Consider the following 12,972-nt stretch of genomic DNA (forward strand, 5'->3'; position numbering starts at 1 on the left):
CAGAAGGGAATGCACATTCAATCAGAAATTGAATGTAGAACAAGAGGGAAAGACAAGAACATTAGATTGTAAGTTGAATATCCAGGTAGATATTTTCTCCAAGATCTTTTAGTAGGAGAAGATTGAATTTACCTAATCGTCTAGATGACTTCTAAGACATATAGTAACCCTTTGATTTTCATTTTAGTTAAAAAAATTTTTTTTAAAGATTTTTATTTATTTATTCATGAGAGACACAAAGAGAGAGAGGCAGAGACACAGGCAGAGGGAGAAGCAGGCTCCATGCAGGGAGCCCGATGTGGGACTCGATCCTGGGTCTCCAGGATCATGCCCTGGGCCGAAGGCAGACGCTAAACCGCTGAGCCACCCAGGCTGCCCAAAATTTTTAAAAAACTAGTTTAAAAGCATCAACCATCAGCAAGCGGGTCCTCTTTTAAGAGAAGGAGGCATCTTAGTATGTGAAATCATGTTGTCTATTCATCTGTCACACTAACATTGCTGGCCCTGTTGAAAGGAAAGTCCAGGTCCTGATGCAAGGCTATTGGAGTCTTTCTTTCTTTTTTTTATTTTAGGATCCCTGAATCAGAGTGAGGATGATGTCCTGGATAAGCCCGGGTTAGGGAGCAATGACATAGAAGTACACTTGATGTTCAGGGCGCCCTTCCATGGCCAAGCCACAACAATACCCTGTCGGGAGTAGTCCTAAAAATTAATTTTGTTGTCATGGTTCCACCTTAACTTTTATCATCTGGGTCAGGATGAGGATTCATTGTCATATACTTCATGCATTTGCTCCGATCTCTGGCTAACCAATGTTTTTCCATGACTTTGTAACAGTTATTTTTGTTCAGGAAGGAATAATAAAGTGAGATTTGCCATCTGTATAAGACAACATTAGTTTTATTTTGACATTTCTTTTCTAGACAGCAGAGTCTTTATAATTAGGTTTTCCCTCTGCCAAAAATTTTGCTGAAAAACTACTTCCCTGAAAAAAAAATTTCAGAGCTCCCATTATTAGTTGGAGTCATCTTATTTTGTTTTGGAAGTTCTTTCGTAAGCCAGTCAGGAAATGAAACAAGAAGATTTTCTCTTGAAAACTAATTCTTAGCAAGAAACAAAAGTTAACTTTTCTTCAAAAGAAAATTAGGAGAGTGAAAAGAAACATGTTTCAAATGGTGATGGTTCCAATGTCTTTTTAAATTTTAATTTGTCAGATTTAAGTGAACAACATAGGAAGCCATATTCCAAATGAGCTTGTATTCTTGCTGTGACTGTGGTCAGGTTTATGTCCAACTTCTCGAAATACCCGGGGGACTGTGCTAGAACTGAAGCACAGCAGCAGTTGTGGGCTCTCTGAAGAGCCCAGCTGTGGAATCTACCCCTTTGTTGGTAAATGGTGGCCATCAGGCAGGTGCCACCTGGGGAGATGCAGGCCCCAGGCAAAGCCAAATGGACCAACATGCTGCTGTTGTGCCATTGGCTCTGTGATGGATGTCTGAGAGAGTAAGTCGCAGTGTGCCAGCTGACGGCACTTTCTCTCCAGAGTGCTCTTCAAAACGTGACAGGTGATAAAATCCCCCATCACTGCTAATGGGGAAAACAGCCCAGTGAGCTAATGGCAAAAACAGTCATACTCACTGCATTGGCACCTTCCACCCCCCATAAGATCTAGAAACACCTTCCAGTTCGGACGTAGCCCTAGTGGCCAAATTCTCTTTACAGCATAGAATACTTTCCTTTTTTTTTTTTTTTAAGATTTTTATTTATGTATTCATGAAAGACCCAGAGAGAGAGAGGAGAGGCAGAGACACAGGCAGAGGGAGAAGCAGGCTCCATGTAAGGAGCCCCACATGGGACTCGATCTCAGGACCCTAGGAACATGCCCTCAGTCAAAGGCAGACACTTGAGCACTGAGCCACCCAGCTGCCCTGGCTATTCTCCTTTTTGAGTCCTACCTGAAGGGCTGCTCCTAGAGTCAGACTGCAGACCCAGCCACCATCCTTCTCTTCCTCATCTCCACATGCCTTTCCTCCACCGCCATCATCTAGTGTTTTTGTATTAAGCATTAGCAAGAACATGGAACTGAAATAGACATTATATAACATCTCAAATGGTGTATCTATTTAAAATGGAGACAGCAGGTGTCTTCTACAAGCACTGAGCCGGTATTGTTTATAGCAGTCTAGATAAAAGGGCGAAATACCAGTTCTTGGCTGTTCTTCAGCCGTTCTTGAGCTCAGGGGCAGAGTGGAAGCGTTTCTTTCCAGTGTATTTTTGTATAAAACGAACAGCACCTCCTTTTCAGTTTCAAAATGTTGCTTATGGGTGACTGATGTGCTGTGAAGTGTAAGGCGTAGGGAGCAATCTCCTCTGTCAGAAGGTGGTGGCCTCTTGTTTTGAATATACAGATTTGCTCATGTAAAATAGAAAGGGTATTAATAAACTGGCTTGGGGGACGCCTGGGTGGCTCAGCAGTTGAGCATCTGCTTTTGACCCAGGGCATGATCCTGGAGACCTGGGATCGAGTCCCACATCGGGCTCCCTGCACGGAGCCTGCTTCTCCCTCTGCCTGTGTCTCTGCCTCTCTCTCTCTGGGTCTCTCATGAGTAAACAAATAAAATCTCAAAATATATAGACAAACAAGCATACAGGCTTGGGTGACTGTTTGGGCCTTGACTCTTGGTCAAGAAGAGATGTAGGGTTCAAGGAAAAGTTCTTTTTAGTCTGTGATAGCAAAGAATGAGGCAGGTCGTTACCCGCCCGTGTGTTGAAGAATTGTTACCTTCATGTAATCTAGCTCCACTCTGCTCCTTCCCTTCACCAAACACAGAGAAGAACCAGGCACCTGGTATGTTAAGGGTTTGAATAGAAGCCTCCTTGGCAGTAGAGCCTTGAATTTCTTATCCATAAGCAACAAAGGTTCCTCTAAAGGGAATTAGCATCACCTTCTGCTGTATGAAAAGGAAGAGTCTGCACTTCGCTGAGATTTACTGTGCCTATGGTTTTCATTGGGCAGTGAAGCTTTATGTGGCCTGTCAGGGTATCGGGGTAAAGCCCACTTCATACTGGGGACATCAGCAACATGGCACTCTGGGGGCAGAAGGCACCTGGAGGGTCACACAGGCCTTGTTTGAATCTTAGCTTTGCCACTTACTAGCTATTTGGACTTTTCAATCTTCTTCTTTTTAACAATGAAACAGTTATGTTAGACTGAGTTATAAATATTAGCTACCATTTATTGAGCACGGAGGTTGTGCCAGGTACCCAGACAAGCAATTATCATCAACAGTGTCATTTAATTTTCATCATAATGCATGAGCTAGGAATTATTATCTCTACATTGAATGTAAGGACCCTGAGCATATCGCCCAGGGTCACATGGCTCGTGAGTGGTTGGCGTCAGGCTTCAATATTGGGTCTCTCAGATTTCAGATCCTGGGAGAGATAATATGAACTTAACATGGTACCTGGTACGTGGTAGGTGCTTAGCAATGCCAGTTATTTTTCCTTCCATGTGTTTCCTGTGGTTTTGGTGTTGATTTCTGTGTCAGATTTTTATATATAAGGTTCTCCAGAGCTGGCCTGTCCTGCTGCCCTCATGTGGTTCATTTGGATAACAGTGGTTTAAAAAACATTTAATTGGGGTGTAATATGTATGCCAATAAGGGTTATTTCAAATGTGTCTGTAGAGTCACCTAAGTGTATGGATACTTTTGGATATATCAATGATTCTAACATCTCAGTATACAAGAAATACCACTTTAAATTTTTTTTTCCTACAGTCCAATTTAATTTCTAACCAAGTTCCACCCAGCTGGTAAGATACTTCATTTCAGTCACTCTTGTAACTTGTCCTCTGGCTTCACCATCAGTTGTCTTAGAAAAGAACCTTTCTCTTCCCTGGTACAGTGCATCACATGAAGCTTTGTCCTCTCAAGAAGGGAGGAATTTTTCTTGCAAAGATGTTTTCCACCCGACTGCTGTGTTTACAGAGACCTTTAGCCCACTGGAGAAATCTTCAACTTTCACACTTAAGAAAGAGTTCAAATCACCAGGGAGTAGAAGCTTAATTCAGTTACCAGTTTAAATGTTAGAAACTTTTTCCAGGAGAGTAAAAGAGAAAGGTCTGCTGTCCCCATTATCAGGAGCTTTAACTCACTAAGTGAAATTTCACTTGAGGTTTCTTTTTGTGGACAGTGAGGGGCTTAGCTTACCTGGATTCATTTTGCCTCACCCACAATTGCATGCATGCATTTGCAGCCCAGTCATCGATTATCCGATTATCCGTGCAGGGCTGTAACCTAAGCAGCTCTCCTCCGGGGACTTCCTTGCTTTCCAGCGACCCGACCCAAGAGATTTGAAGGTCTGGTGTCAGATTGGTGCCACGGCGCCCTCTGATTCTGTGTAATGGGGGGAGGTGTGGGTGCAAGAGGGGAGGTTAGGATGGGACATGGTAAGGAGGGAGCATCTGTCTTAGTTCTTAAGCAGCATTTATTTTTAAATTTTTTAAAAAAGGTTTTATTTGTTTATTCATTCAAGACGCAGAGAGAGAGAGGCGGAGGTTGAAGCAGGATCCGCGCAGGGAGTCCGAGGCGGGCCTCGATCCCACGACCCCGGGGTCAGGCTCTGGGCCGCAGGCGGACGCTCAACCACTGGGCCCACCGGGGGCCCCTCTTAAGCAGCATTTCAAAGCAGCATAGACTCCTTGGGTCCTTAAATGTGTCTGGCGTCATCCTCATGCAGAGACCTTATTGTATTTCAGATAACGGAGGACAGACGCTGGCGGGGGGCAACAACTGGCCACTTCGAGGACGAAAATGGAGCCTGTGGGAAGGAGGCGTTCGAGGGGTGGGCTTCGTGGCGAGCCCCCTGCTGAAGCGGAAGGGGGTGAAGAGCCGGGAGCTCGTCCACATCTCCGACTGGCTGCCCACCCTCGTGGGGCTGGCCGGGGGCAGCACGAAGGGCACCAAGCCTCTGGATGGCTTCGACGTGTGGAGGACCATCAGGTACTGCTCAGTCTCCTTTGTTCCCTCCCGGGGCGGGCGGCAAGAGCAGCCTGGGGGACTGAGTGGAAATGATAGTTCAGCTTACCGGTAAATTATTTTTTTAAAGATTTTTGAAATTTATGTATCCACGAGAGACAGGGAGGCAGAGGGAGAAGCAGCCCCCGAGCGGGGAGCCCGACGTGGGACTCGATCCCGGGATCCCGGGGTCACGCCCTGGGCCCAAGGCAGATGCTCAACCACTGAGCCTCCCAGGTGCCCACAAATAAATTATTTTTTAGAAAGAATAAAATGTCTTTAGAACTATTGTCAGGATGTATAGAGATGTTCTGGATTTGAGATTGTGGCCACGTGTTTGATACAAAGAGGAAGATTGTCTTCAGCTGCTTGCCCTCTACAGGTGTTTTTTTAAGCAGAGAAGCTTCTCAAAGGGGTAGGATGGGGTATTGTTTGCTTCCTGGAGGCCGGGGGACCTGCCCTGTTGTCTGCTGGGAGAATGGAGCGCTACACAGGGGATAGAGCTGGAATGGGAGCCAGAGAGTATCTAATGAGCACCCACTATGAACCACCCCGGTTTGTTTGTTTGTTTTAAGATTTTATTTATTTATTCATGAGAGACACAGACACAGACACACACACACACACAGAGGCAGAGACACAGGCAGAGGGAGAAGCAGGCTCCATGCAGGGAGCCCACGTGGGACTCGATCCCAGGCCTTCTGGATCAGGCCCTGGGCCGAAGGCGGCGTCAAACCGCTGAGCCACCCGGGCTGCCCTGAACCATCCACCCCTGTTTTAGCGGTGGGGGAGTTCGAAGTGAACAAGACAGACAAGATTTTGGCTCTCATGGAGCTTGTGTTCTAGTAGAGAAGGTGAGGGAGGGCAGGGAGTGCAGAGAGGAAATAACTAAACACATAAATAAGCAAGATGACTTCCAGTAGCCATAAACACTGTGAAGGCAGTAAGGACGTGTGTTGTGGAGGAGAGTTGGCAGACATAAGGAGGTACGCTGGGGAGCAGAACCCAGACTCAGCTTCGGAAATGGTGGCAGTCCTTTTCCGGTTTAGCCACCACAGCGTAGAAAAATGGAGGTACATACCACCAGGGGTGCAGGAAGAAAATTATAAGCTTGTATTTGTTTTTGATTTTATCTGAATTTTGTCTAAGAATATGTTTTATAAGGTACAGCACGTATTAGAAGATTAGCACATATATCCAAGTTATAAATAAATGTGCACATATTGTACATATATTTTACTGGTGGAATGGCAGTTGTCTAGTGCAATAGGATTTAACCTCTCTTTGGTGTTACAGAGGGAGAAAAAGTGGCTGATTGACTACCCTAATGGTCAGGAGGAGACAACCTCCTCGTGTTCTCTTCTTCATCCCATTCCAGATGCTCCATCTCAAAAATAGTAGGGTTTCTATTCTTAGGAAACATGCAGTCGAGTAGGAGTAAAGTGTCACGATAACATGTTAACATATCCTTAGATGGTTCAGAAAAAATTATGTGCATGTATTTCCTATATAGTTCGAGATATACAGTGTGTGTGTGTGTGTGTGTGTACACAGGAAAAATACATACTGAGTCAATAATTAACAGTAAGATTATCTGGGTAAAGGGCATAGGTGGTTCTTTTAGTATTTCTTAGTTTTGCAACTTTCTTTAAATTTGATATTATTTCCACATAAAACTTTTTAAAAATAGGCAATTCTGGCAACACAGGGATCCAACCTTACCACAAAGCCAACTGACAGCAATCAAGTTGTTTCTGTCTTCCTTAGACTATTCCCTCTTCAAATCACTTGTCTCCATTGCCCCCAAATCCCAACCCAGGCCCACTCCATTCACTGGTGTTAACTACCTGGTCCCTGTAGACATTTAGGTTTATAATCCATAGTGCATAGTATGGATATACCATAATTTAACCAGTCCCCAACTGCTGGATATACTGGTTATTTCTAATATTTATATTATCAATTTTTATGTAAGTGATATTCAGTATTAAAAATAGGAGGGTTTGGGCACCTGGGTGGTTCAGTTGGTTAAGCATCCAACTCTTCATCTCAGCTCAGGTCTTGATCTCGGGGCATGAGTTCAAGCCCCACATTGGACTCCACACTGGCCAAGGAGCCTACTTAAAAAATAAATAAATAAAAATAAATAGTAGTGTTTGAGATAAGATTACTTTATGCAAAGGAACTTTAGTTTTGATGCTAAAATTTAAAATGTCCTATGAGCTTAGGAATGATGAAAGTAGCATTGGGCAGGGCTGTTTGGCCTCTGACAAGCATGGAGTCTATTGGTTCCTTTGTAATGAATTTCATCCAGGAGGTGAGACTAGGGAAGGTCTTCATCTCCTACAGACCCAGGGGAAATTCTGATTCGATTAGCTTTGTGTCCTTTTTCTTTCAATTACTTTGCAATTCAAAGTTCCCAAGTTTTTTGTTTTTTTTTTTTTTTTTAAAGAGAATTTAAAAGATCTTTTCTCAAACAGCAAAATTTAAAGTATCAGGAGCTCTTTTTTTACCTTTTCCTATTTTCCAACTATTACTTTGAAGAGTCCTTCTTCTAAATCATACTATTTTGGGGGAAAAATCCTAACCAGCCCCAAATTGTTTCCTCCTATTCTTGCCTGAGAAGTTGGTTTTTCCGTTTGGATTGGACGACCAGTTTATGATTTGCCATTTAAAGAGAACAGAGCCGTATCCACCTCATCAAACAGCTAAGCCAAGAAGTAAACAAGAAAACTTTTTCTCTCATTAGTTGTTTTGAAAGTTTATACTCATTATTTGCTCATTCATACAAGATGACATTTTTCTTTTTCTCTAAAATCTTTCTGCCCCTCTTCATGATCTAAACATTAGATGTACACACGTGTTCTATGCTGACTCTAGGTAATTTCCCTGGGTATCAGTAATATATACTCATTGTAGATAACTTGCAAAGCACAGACAATAAAAATAACCACCCAGATCTTACCTGGAAACAGCTACCATAAACATGTCATGTTCCCTTAAAATTTTTCCTAGCATTTTTTTTGCTGTCTCTTTTTTTCCTCAACTCACACATCATCAGTTTTAATCATGTTGTCCAAGAAACTCATTGCAAATATTATTTCAATGATTACATATTCTGTCATTAACCTTTTTTAAAAAAGATTTTATTTATTTATTCATGAGAGACACAGAGAGAGAGGCAGAGACACAGGCAGAGGGAGAAGCAGGCTCCATGCAGGGAGCCTGACGTGAGACTCCATCCCGGGACCCTGGGGTCACGCCATGGGCCGAAGGCAAAGGTTCAACCACTGAGCCACCCAGGTGCCCCTCTGTCATATACCTTGATATCCTTAACAATTCCCTTACTATAGATTGATCTTTATTCTTTTTATCATTAACACTGGAGTAAACAATTTCTTCATAAAATCTCTGTCTATATTTTGGATACTTCTCGTTATATAGAAATTATTTAAAATTAAATTATTCAAAAGAATGAGTTCTACATATTTACTTTTTTGTTTTGTTTTTTTTAAGATTTTATTTATTCATTCATGAGAGACACACAGAGAGAGGCAGACACACAGGCAGAGGGAGAAGCAGGCTCCACACAAGGAGCCCGATGCGGGACTCGATCCCCGAACCCCAGGATCACGCCCTGAGCTGAAAGCAGAGCTCAACCGCTGAGCCATCCAGGCATCCCTACTTACTTTTTTTGAATGTCAGCTTTATTGCATGCATTTTTAGTTGTTCTTCTTGTGTTGCTATGGAACACAAACCTTGAAAAAGTTTGCCTAATTTTGGAGAATGAAGAAAATAGGTATCAAGTTAAATCTGGAAGTTGATTTTGTTAAATTGTCTTTATATTTCATCATTCAACCATGAGGCAACACCGCAATCAGAGATGTATATTCAAGGGACATGCTGGGTGGTTAGTGTTCTGTCATTGAGTCAAACATTGTCTGACACCTTTCTCTCCTCTCACTGACTTATGACTGCTGAATTCCTAATGGGAGGAAAAATGATGTATAGTTTAATTTCATTTTTCCAGCTTTATTGAGATATAGATGACATAAAACATTGTGTAAACTAAAGGTGTACATTGTGATCATTTAATACACATATATACTGGAAAGTGATGACCAAAATAAGGTTAGTTAACACGTTTATCATCTCCCATAGTTACTATTTTTATGTGTGTGAGAACAGTTAAGATCCACTCTCTTAATAACTCTCTAGTATATGATACAGTATTGTGACGCGTAGTCAGCGTGCTGTACGTTAGATCCCCAGGACTTAATCATCTAATAGCTGGAAGTTTGTACCCTTTGAGCAACATCTCCCTAGATCCCCCGCCCTCCAGCCCCTGGCAACCATTATTCTGCTTGTTTCTAAGAGTTCAGCCACCCCCCCTTTTCTTAGATTCCACATAAATGAGATATCATACAGTATTTATTTATTTTTAAAAAAATTTTTTAAAGAGTTTATTTATTTATTCACGAGAGACACACACAGAGAGAGAGGCAGAGACCCAGGCAGAGGGAGAAGCAGGCTCCATGCAGGGAGCCCGACGTGGGACTTGATCCCAGGACCCCAGGATCACGCCCTGGGCTGAAGGTGGCGCTAAACCACTGAGCCACCCAGGGATCCCCTTGTACAGTATTTAGAGATGACTATTTTGAAAGCATTTGATACACATTATAACATTGCCTTCCCAAAAAGTACCAGTGTACTCTTATTCCACTGGTATAGGAGAATTCTCATCTCCTTCACAGATTTTCCTTATATAGCTTTAAAAAACCTCTTTCTTAATATCATAGGCAAAATTATCTCATTTTAACATGAATTTTTAAAATGTTTATATTCCATTTGTATTTACGCTTTTGAAAATGTGACTTTTTACATTTATTTATTGAAGTTTGAGTTTTCTTGCTGAAATCAGTTTTTCTTTTGCTTCTTTTTGGTCAGAGGCTTTTTCTCAGCCTGAAATGTGCTAAATATTTTCTTCTAAGTGTGATGCTTTGATTTTCTTCCATATAATTCTTAGCTGTTGAGAGAAGATTATGTGTGTTATGTTAGGTTGATATCTAAATGAGAGGAATGAGTTTTTTCTAGGGTTTTGATTCACAGACTTCTTTGAGACTCTGAAAGCTGTGAATTTACAGAAGAAAAGTATCTTAAGATATGCACAAAAATTTATAAAGAATTAATTTTTGTGGGCAGCCTGGGTGGCTCAGCGATTTAGTGCCACCTTCAGCCTGAGGCTTGATCCTGGAGTCCCGGGATCGAGTCCCACATCGGGCTCTCTGCATGGAGCCTGCTTCTCCCTCTGCCTGGGTCTCTGCCTCTCTCTCTCTCTCTCTCTGTCTCTCATGAATAAATAAAATCTTTAAAAAAAAAGAATTAATTTTTGTGATATTAAACACTGATTATACATTTTTTCTGTGATTAAACATAGAAAAATACGAGAAACATTCTTTATAAACCTGTCTCAATTTTTTAAAAGAAAATCTGTTACTTTATTTTTTTTTAAGTTTATGTAATTTTTTAGTAATCTACACCAATATGGGGCTCGAACACACAATCCCAAGATCAGTTGCATGCACTTTGGACTGGGCCACACAAGCACCCCTCTCTCGTTAATTTTTCATGCAAAAATTAATACCTGCTTTATGATAAGGAAACAGAATAAAAATTTCCATGCCAAGCAAAACTTGAACTTCAGCTGATTGCTAATTTCACTGTGAAAGGTGTTGAGGTTTGATTTAAAGAAATAGGAGAAAGTTTTGAGTGGTTTTTATATGATAACATATGTGTCATGCTTGACATCCAATCAGTTTTGATTTTTGTTTTGTTTTGTTTTGTTTTGGTGGCAAAAGTGTTGTAAAATCCTGGCTTGCAAAAGCACACCATAGCAAATGGAATCAAAACTCTGTAGTACACTTTGCCAAATGAGAGCAGCCTTAGTTGGGAAATAGTTGAATTCAGTTTGAATAATTTCCTCTGCCCCCAGCTCACTGAGGCTGTTTTCTTTGGCAAAGTCTAAGTCTTTGATGTTTGTGCGTATCACCAAATTTTGGATTATATATCCACATTTCAATCTTAAGATTTTATTGATTATGAGTAACCTTTAAGAGTTTGGCACATGTTTACTTCTGCTTACAAAGAAACTGGAAAAAGTTTGGGCACCTTTAACTCCAGATTAGGGGAGTGTTAGAAGGATACTGAACTCCTGGTGACCCAGCTTTAATAGAACAAGAGTTCTCCATTCTTGAGCAGCATACATAATACTGACTGCAGGGCCTTAGCCAAGAGATACGGCCAAAAATATTGTCCAAGTATGCTACACCATAAGACAGTGGGCTTTCCTTTTCTGTTTGAAAAAAAAAAAAAAAAGTAAAATTTCTGCCCAAAGTTTAATTAAGCATTTCAAGACTTTGCTCTGGAAATCCAGCAAATTTCTATTTAGTAAGTGAACAACTACTCTCATTCTTCTATTTCTTGATGAAAGATCCTGAAAAATAACTCAGCCCCTCTGGCCTTGAAGTTGATGCTTCTCCCAGCATTGGGCAGGCCATCATTTGGTATGAGTGGTGCAACATTCGCCATGACTGCTCATAGTGAAAGCAACCAGTCACATTGACATCTGGAGCTTCTTTTCCAAAGCAGCAAAAACAAATGGGCAGCCAAATGTCAGAGACACTTGATCTGTGCCCAGGGTTCTGGAACTTTCAGATATTTACTTGGAATGCCAGTTTCAAGATAATGCTAATTTTTGAAAATTTCAAAAGGGTTTCATGAAATAGGAATTCCAGTAATGGAGTTGGCTATGCTGTGAGCATCAGAGGTTTTGCTAGTTGCACAGTTATCAGTTCCTCTTAGACCTGCTTCAAAATATTAAAAATTTCAAAAGAATCAGTAATTCTGGAGCAAGTGACATTATTTGCAACAGGAGCTCCTTCAACTGCTTGTTTTTTAATTCTGTTCCAAACCACAGAGCATGTTATCAGTTCTAGAGACACAGCTTCTCTAAGTTCTTTCCAGTTCTGTATGTTTTTTCCACTTTCAACTTGATAAGGAGCCTATAGGCTGTTTTAAGGCATTTCAAAGGATTATTATCTCACAGTGTTTTTTCTCTTTCTGCTTTTTTAAAAACTCATTTTATTACACTTACATAAACACAAGCAGAACCCTTAATCATAATGGTAAGCATCTTTTTTCTTTGTCATCAATGAGAAACTCTTCTTGATGTTATAAGATGACAATAGTGAGAATCAAATATTATCTGATGATGTAAAATATCTTAAAATTTTAATAACTTAGAAACTTAAAACTTGGGGCACCTAGATGGCTCAGTTGGTTAAGCATCTGTCTTCAGCTCAGGTCATGATCTCAGAGTCCTGGGATCAAGCCCCGTGTTGGGCTCCCTGCTCAGCAGAGAGTCTGCTTCTCCCTCTCTGCTCTTCTCTTGTGCGTGCACTGTCTCTCTCTCTCTCTCTCCCCCACCCCTCCAAAAGAATAATAAGTAAAGCTAAAAACAACAACTTAAACTTCCCCCACTATGGATTCAATTTCAAGAGAAAAACTAAAGGGAAAATAAGTCACTTTTAACCCCACTTTCACAGATACCATGAAGGCCAGTGAAAATAATGGTCGGGCAGCCCCAGTGGCTCAGCGGTTTATCGCTGCCTTCAGCCCAGGGCCTGATCCCGGAGACCCATCCATCGAGTCCCACGTCAGGCTCCCTGCATGGAGCCTGCTTCTCCCTCTGCCTGTGTCTCTGCCTCTCTCTCTCTCTCTCTCTCTCTCTCTGAATAAATAAATAAAACCTTAAAAAAAAAAAGAAAATAATGGTCAATGAGCCAAAGGTTAAGAACCTCTGAATGAAGACTTTTTTTAAAAAAAAGATTTTATTTATTTATTGATTTGACAAAGAGAGAGTGAGAGAAGGCAAGCACAAGCAGGGGGAGTG

At 41.4% G+C, this 12,972-nt stretch overlaps 1 protein-coding gene across 3 annotated transcripts in view; it reads left to right on the forward strand.

The window, feature by feature from the left end:
• The window catches only part of ARSB (arylsulfatase B), a 207,930-nt gene that overhangs the window by 77,646 nt on the left and 117,312 nt on the right, over positions 1–12,972 (forward strand). For all 3 annotated transcript variants that reach the window (XM_072736939.1, XM_025998047.2, XM_072736940.1), the window contains exon 5: positions 4,763–5,006. In XM_072736939.1, coding sequence (XP_072593040.1) covers positions 4,763–5,006 — 244 coding nt within the window. The remainder of the gene's footprint in view (positions 1–4,762; positions 5,007–12,972) is intronic.

Source organism: Vulpes vulpes, chromosome 14 (genome assembly GCF_048418805.1).
Source record: "Vulpes vulpes isolate BD-2025 chromosome 14, VulVul3, whole genome shotgun sequence".
Taxonomy (NCBI): Eukaryota; Metazoa; Chordata; class Mammalia; order Carnivora; family Canidae; genus Vulpes; species Vulpes vulpes.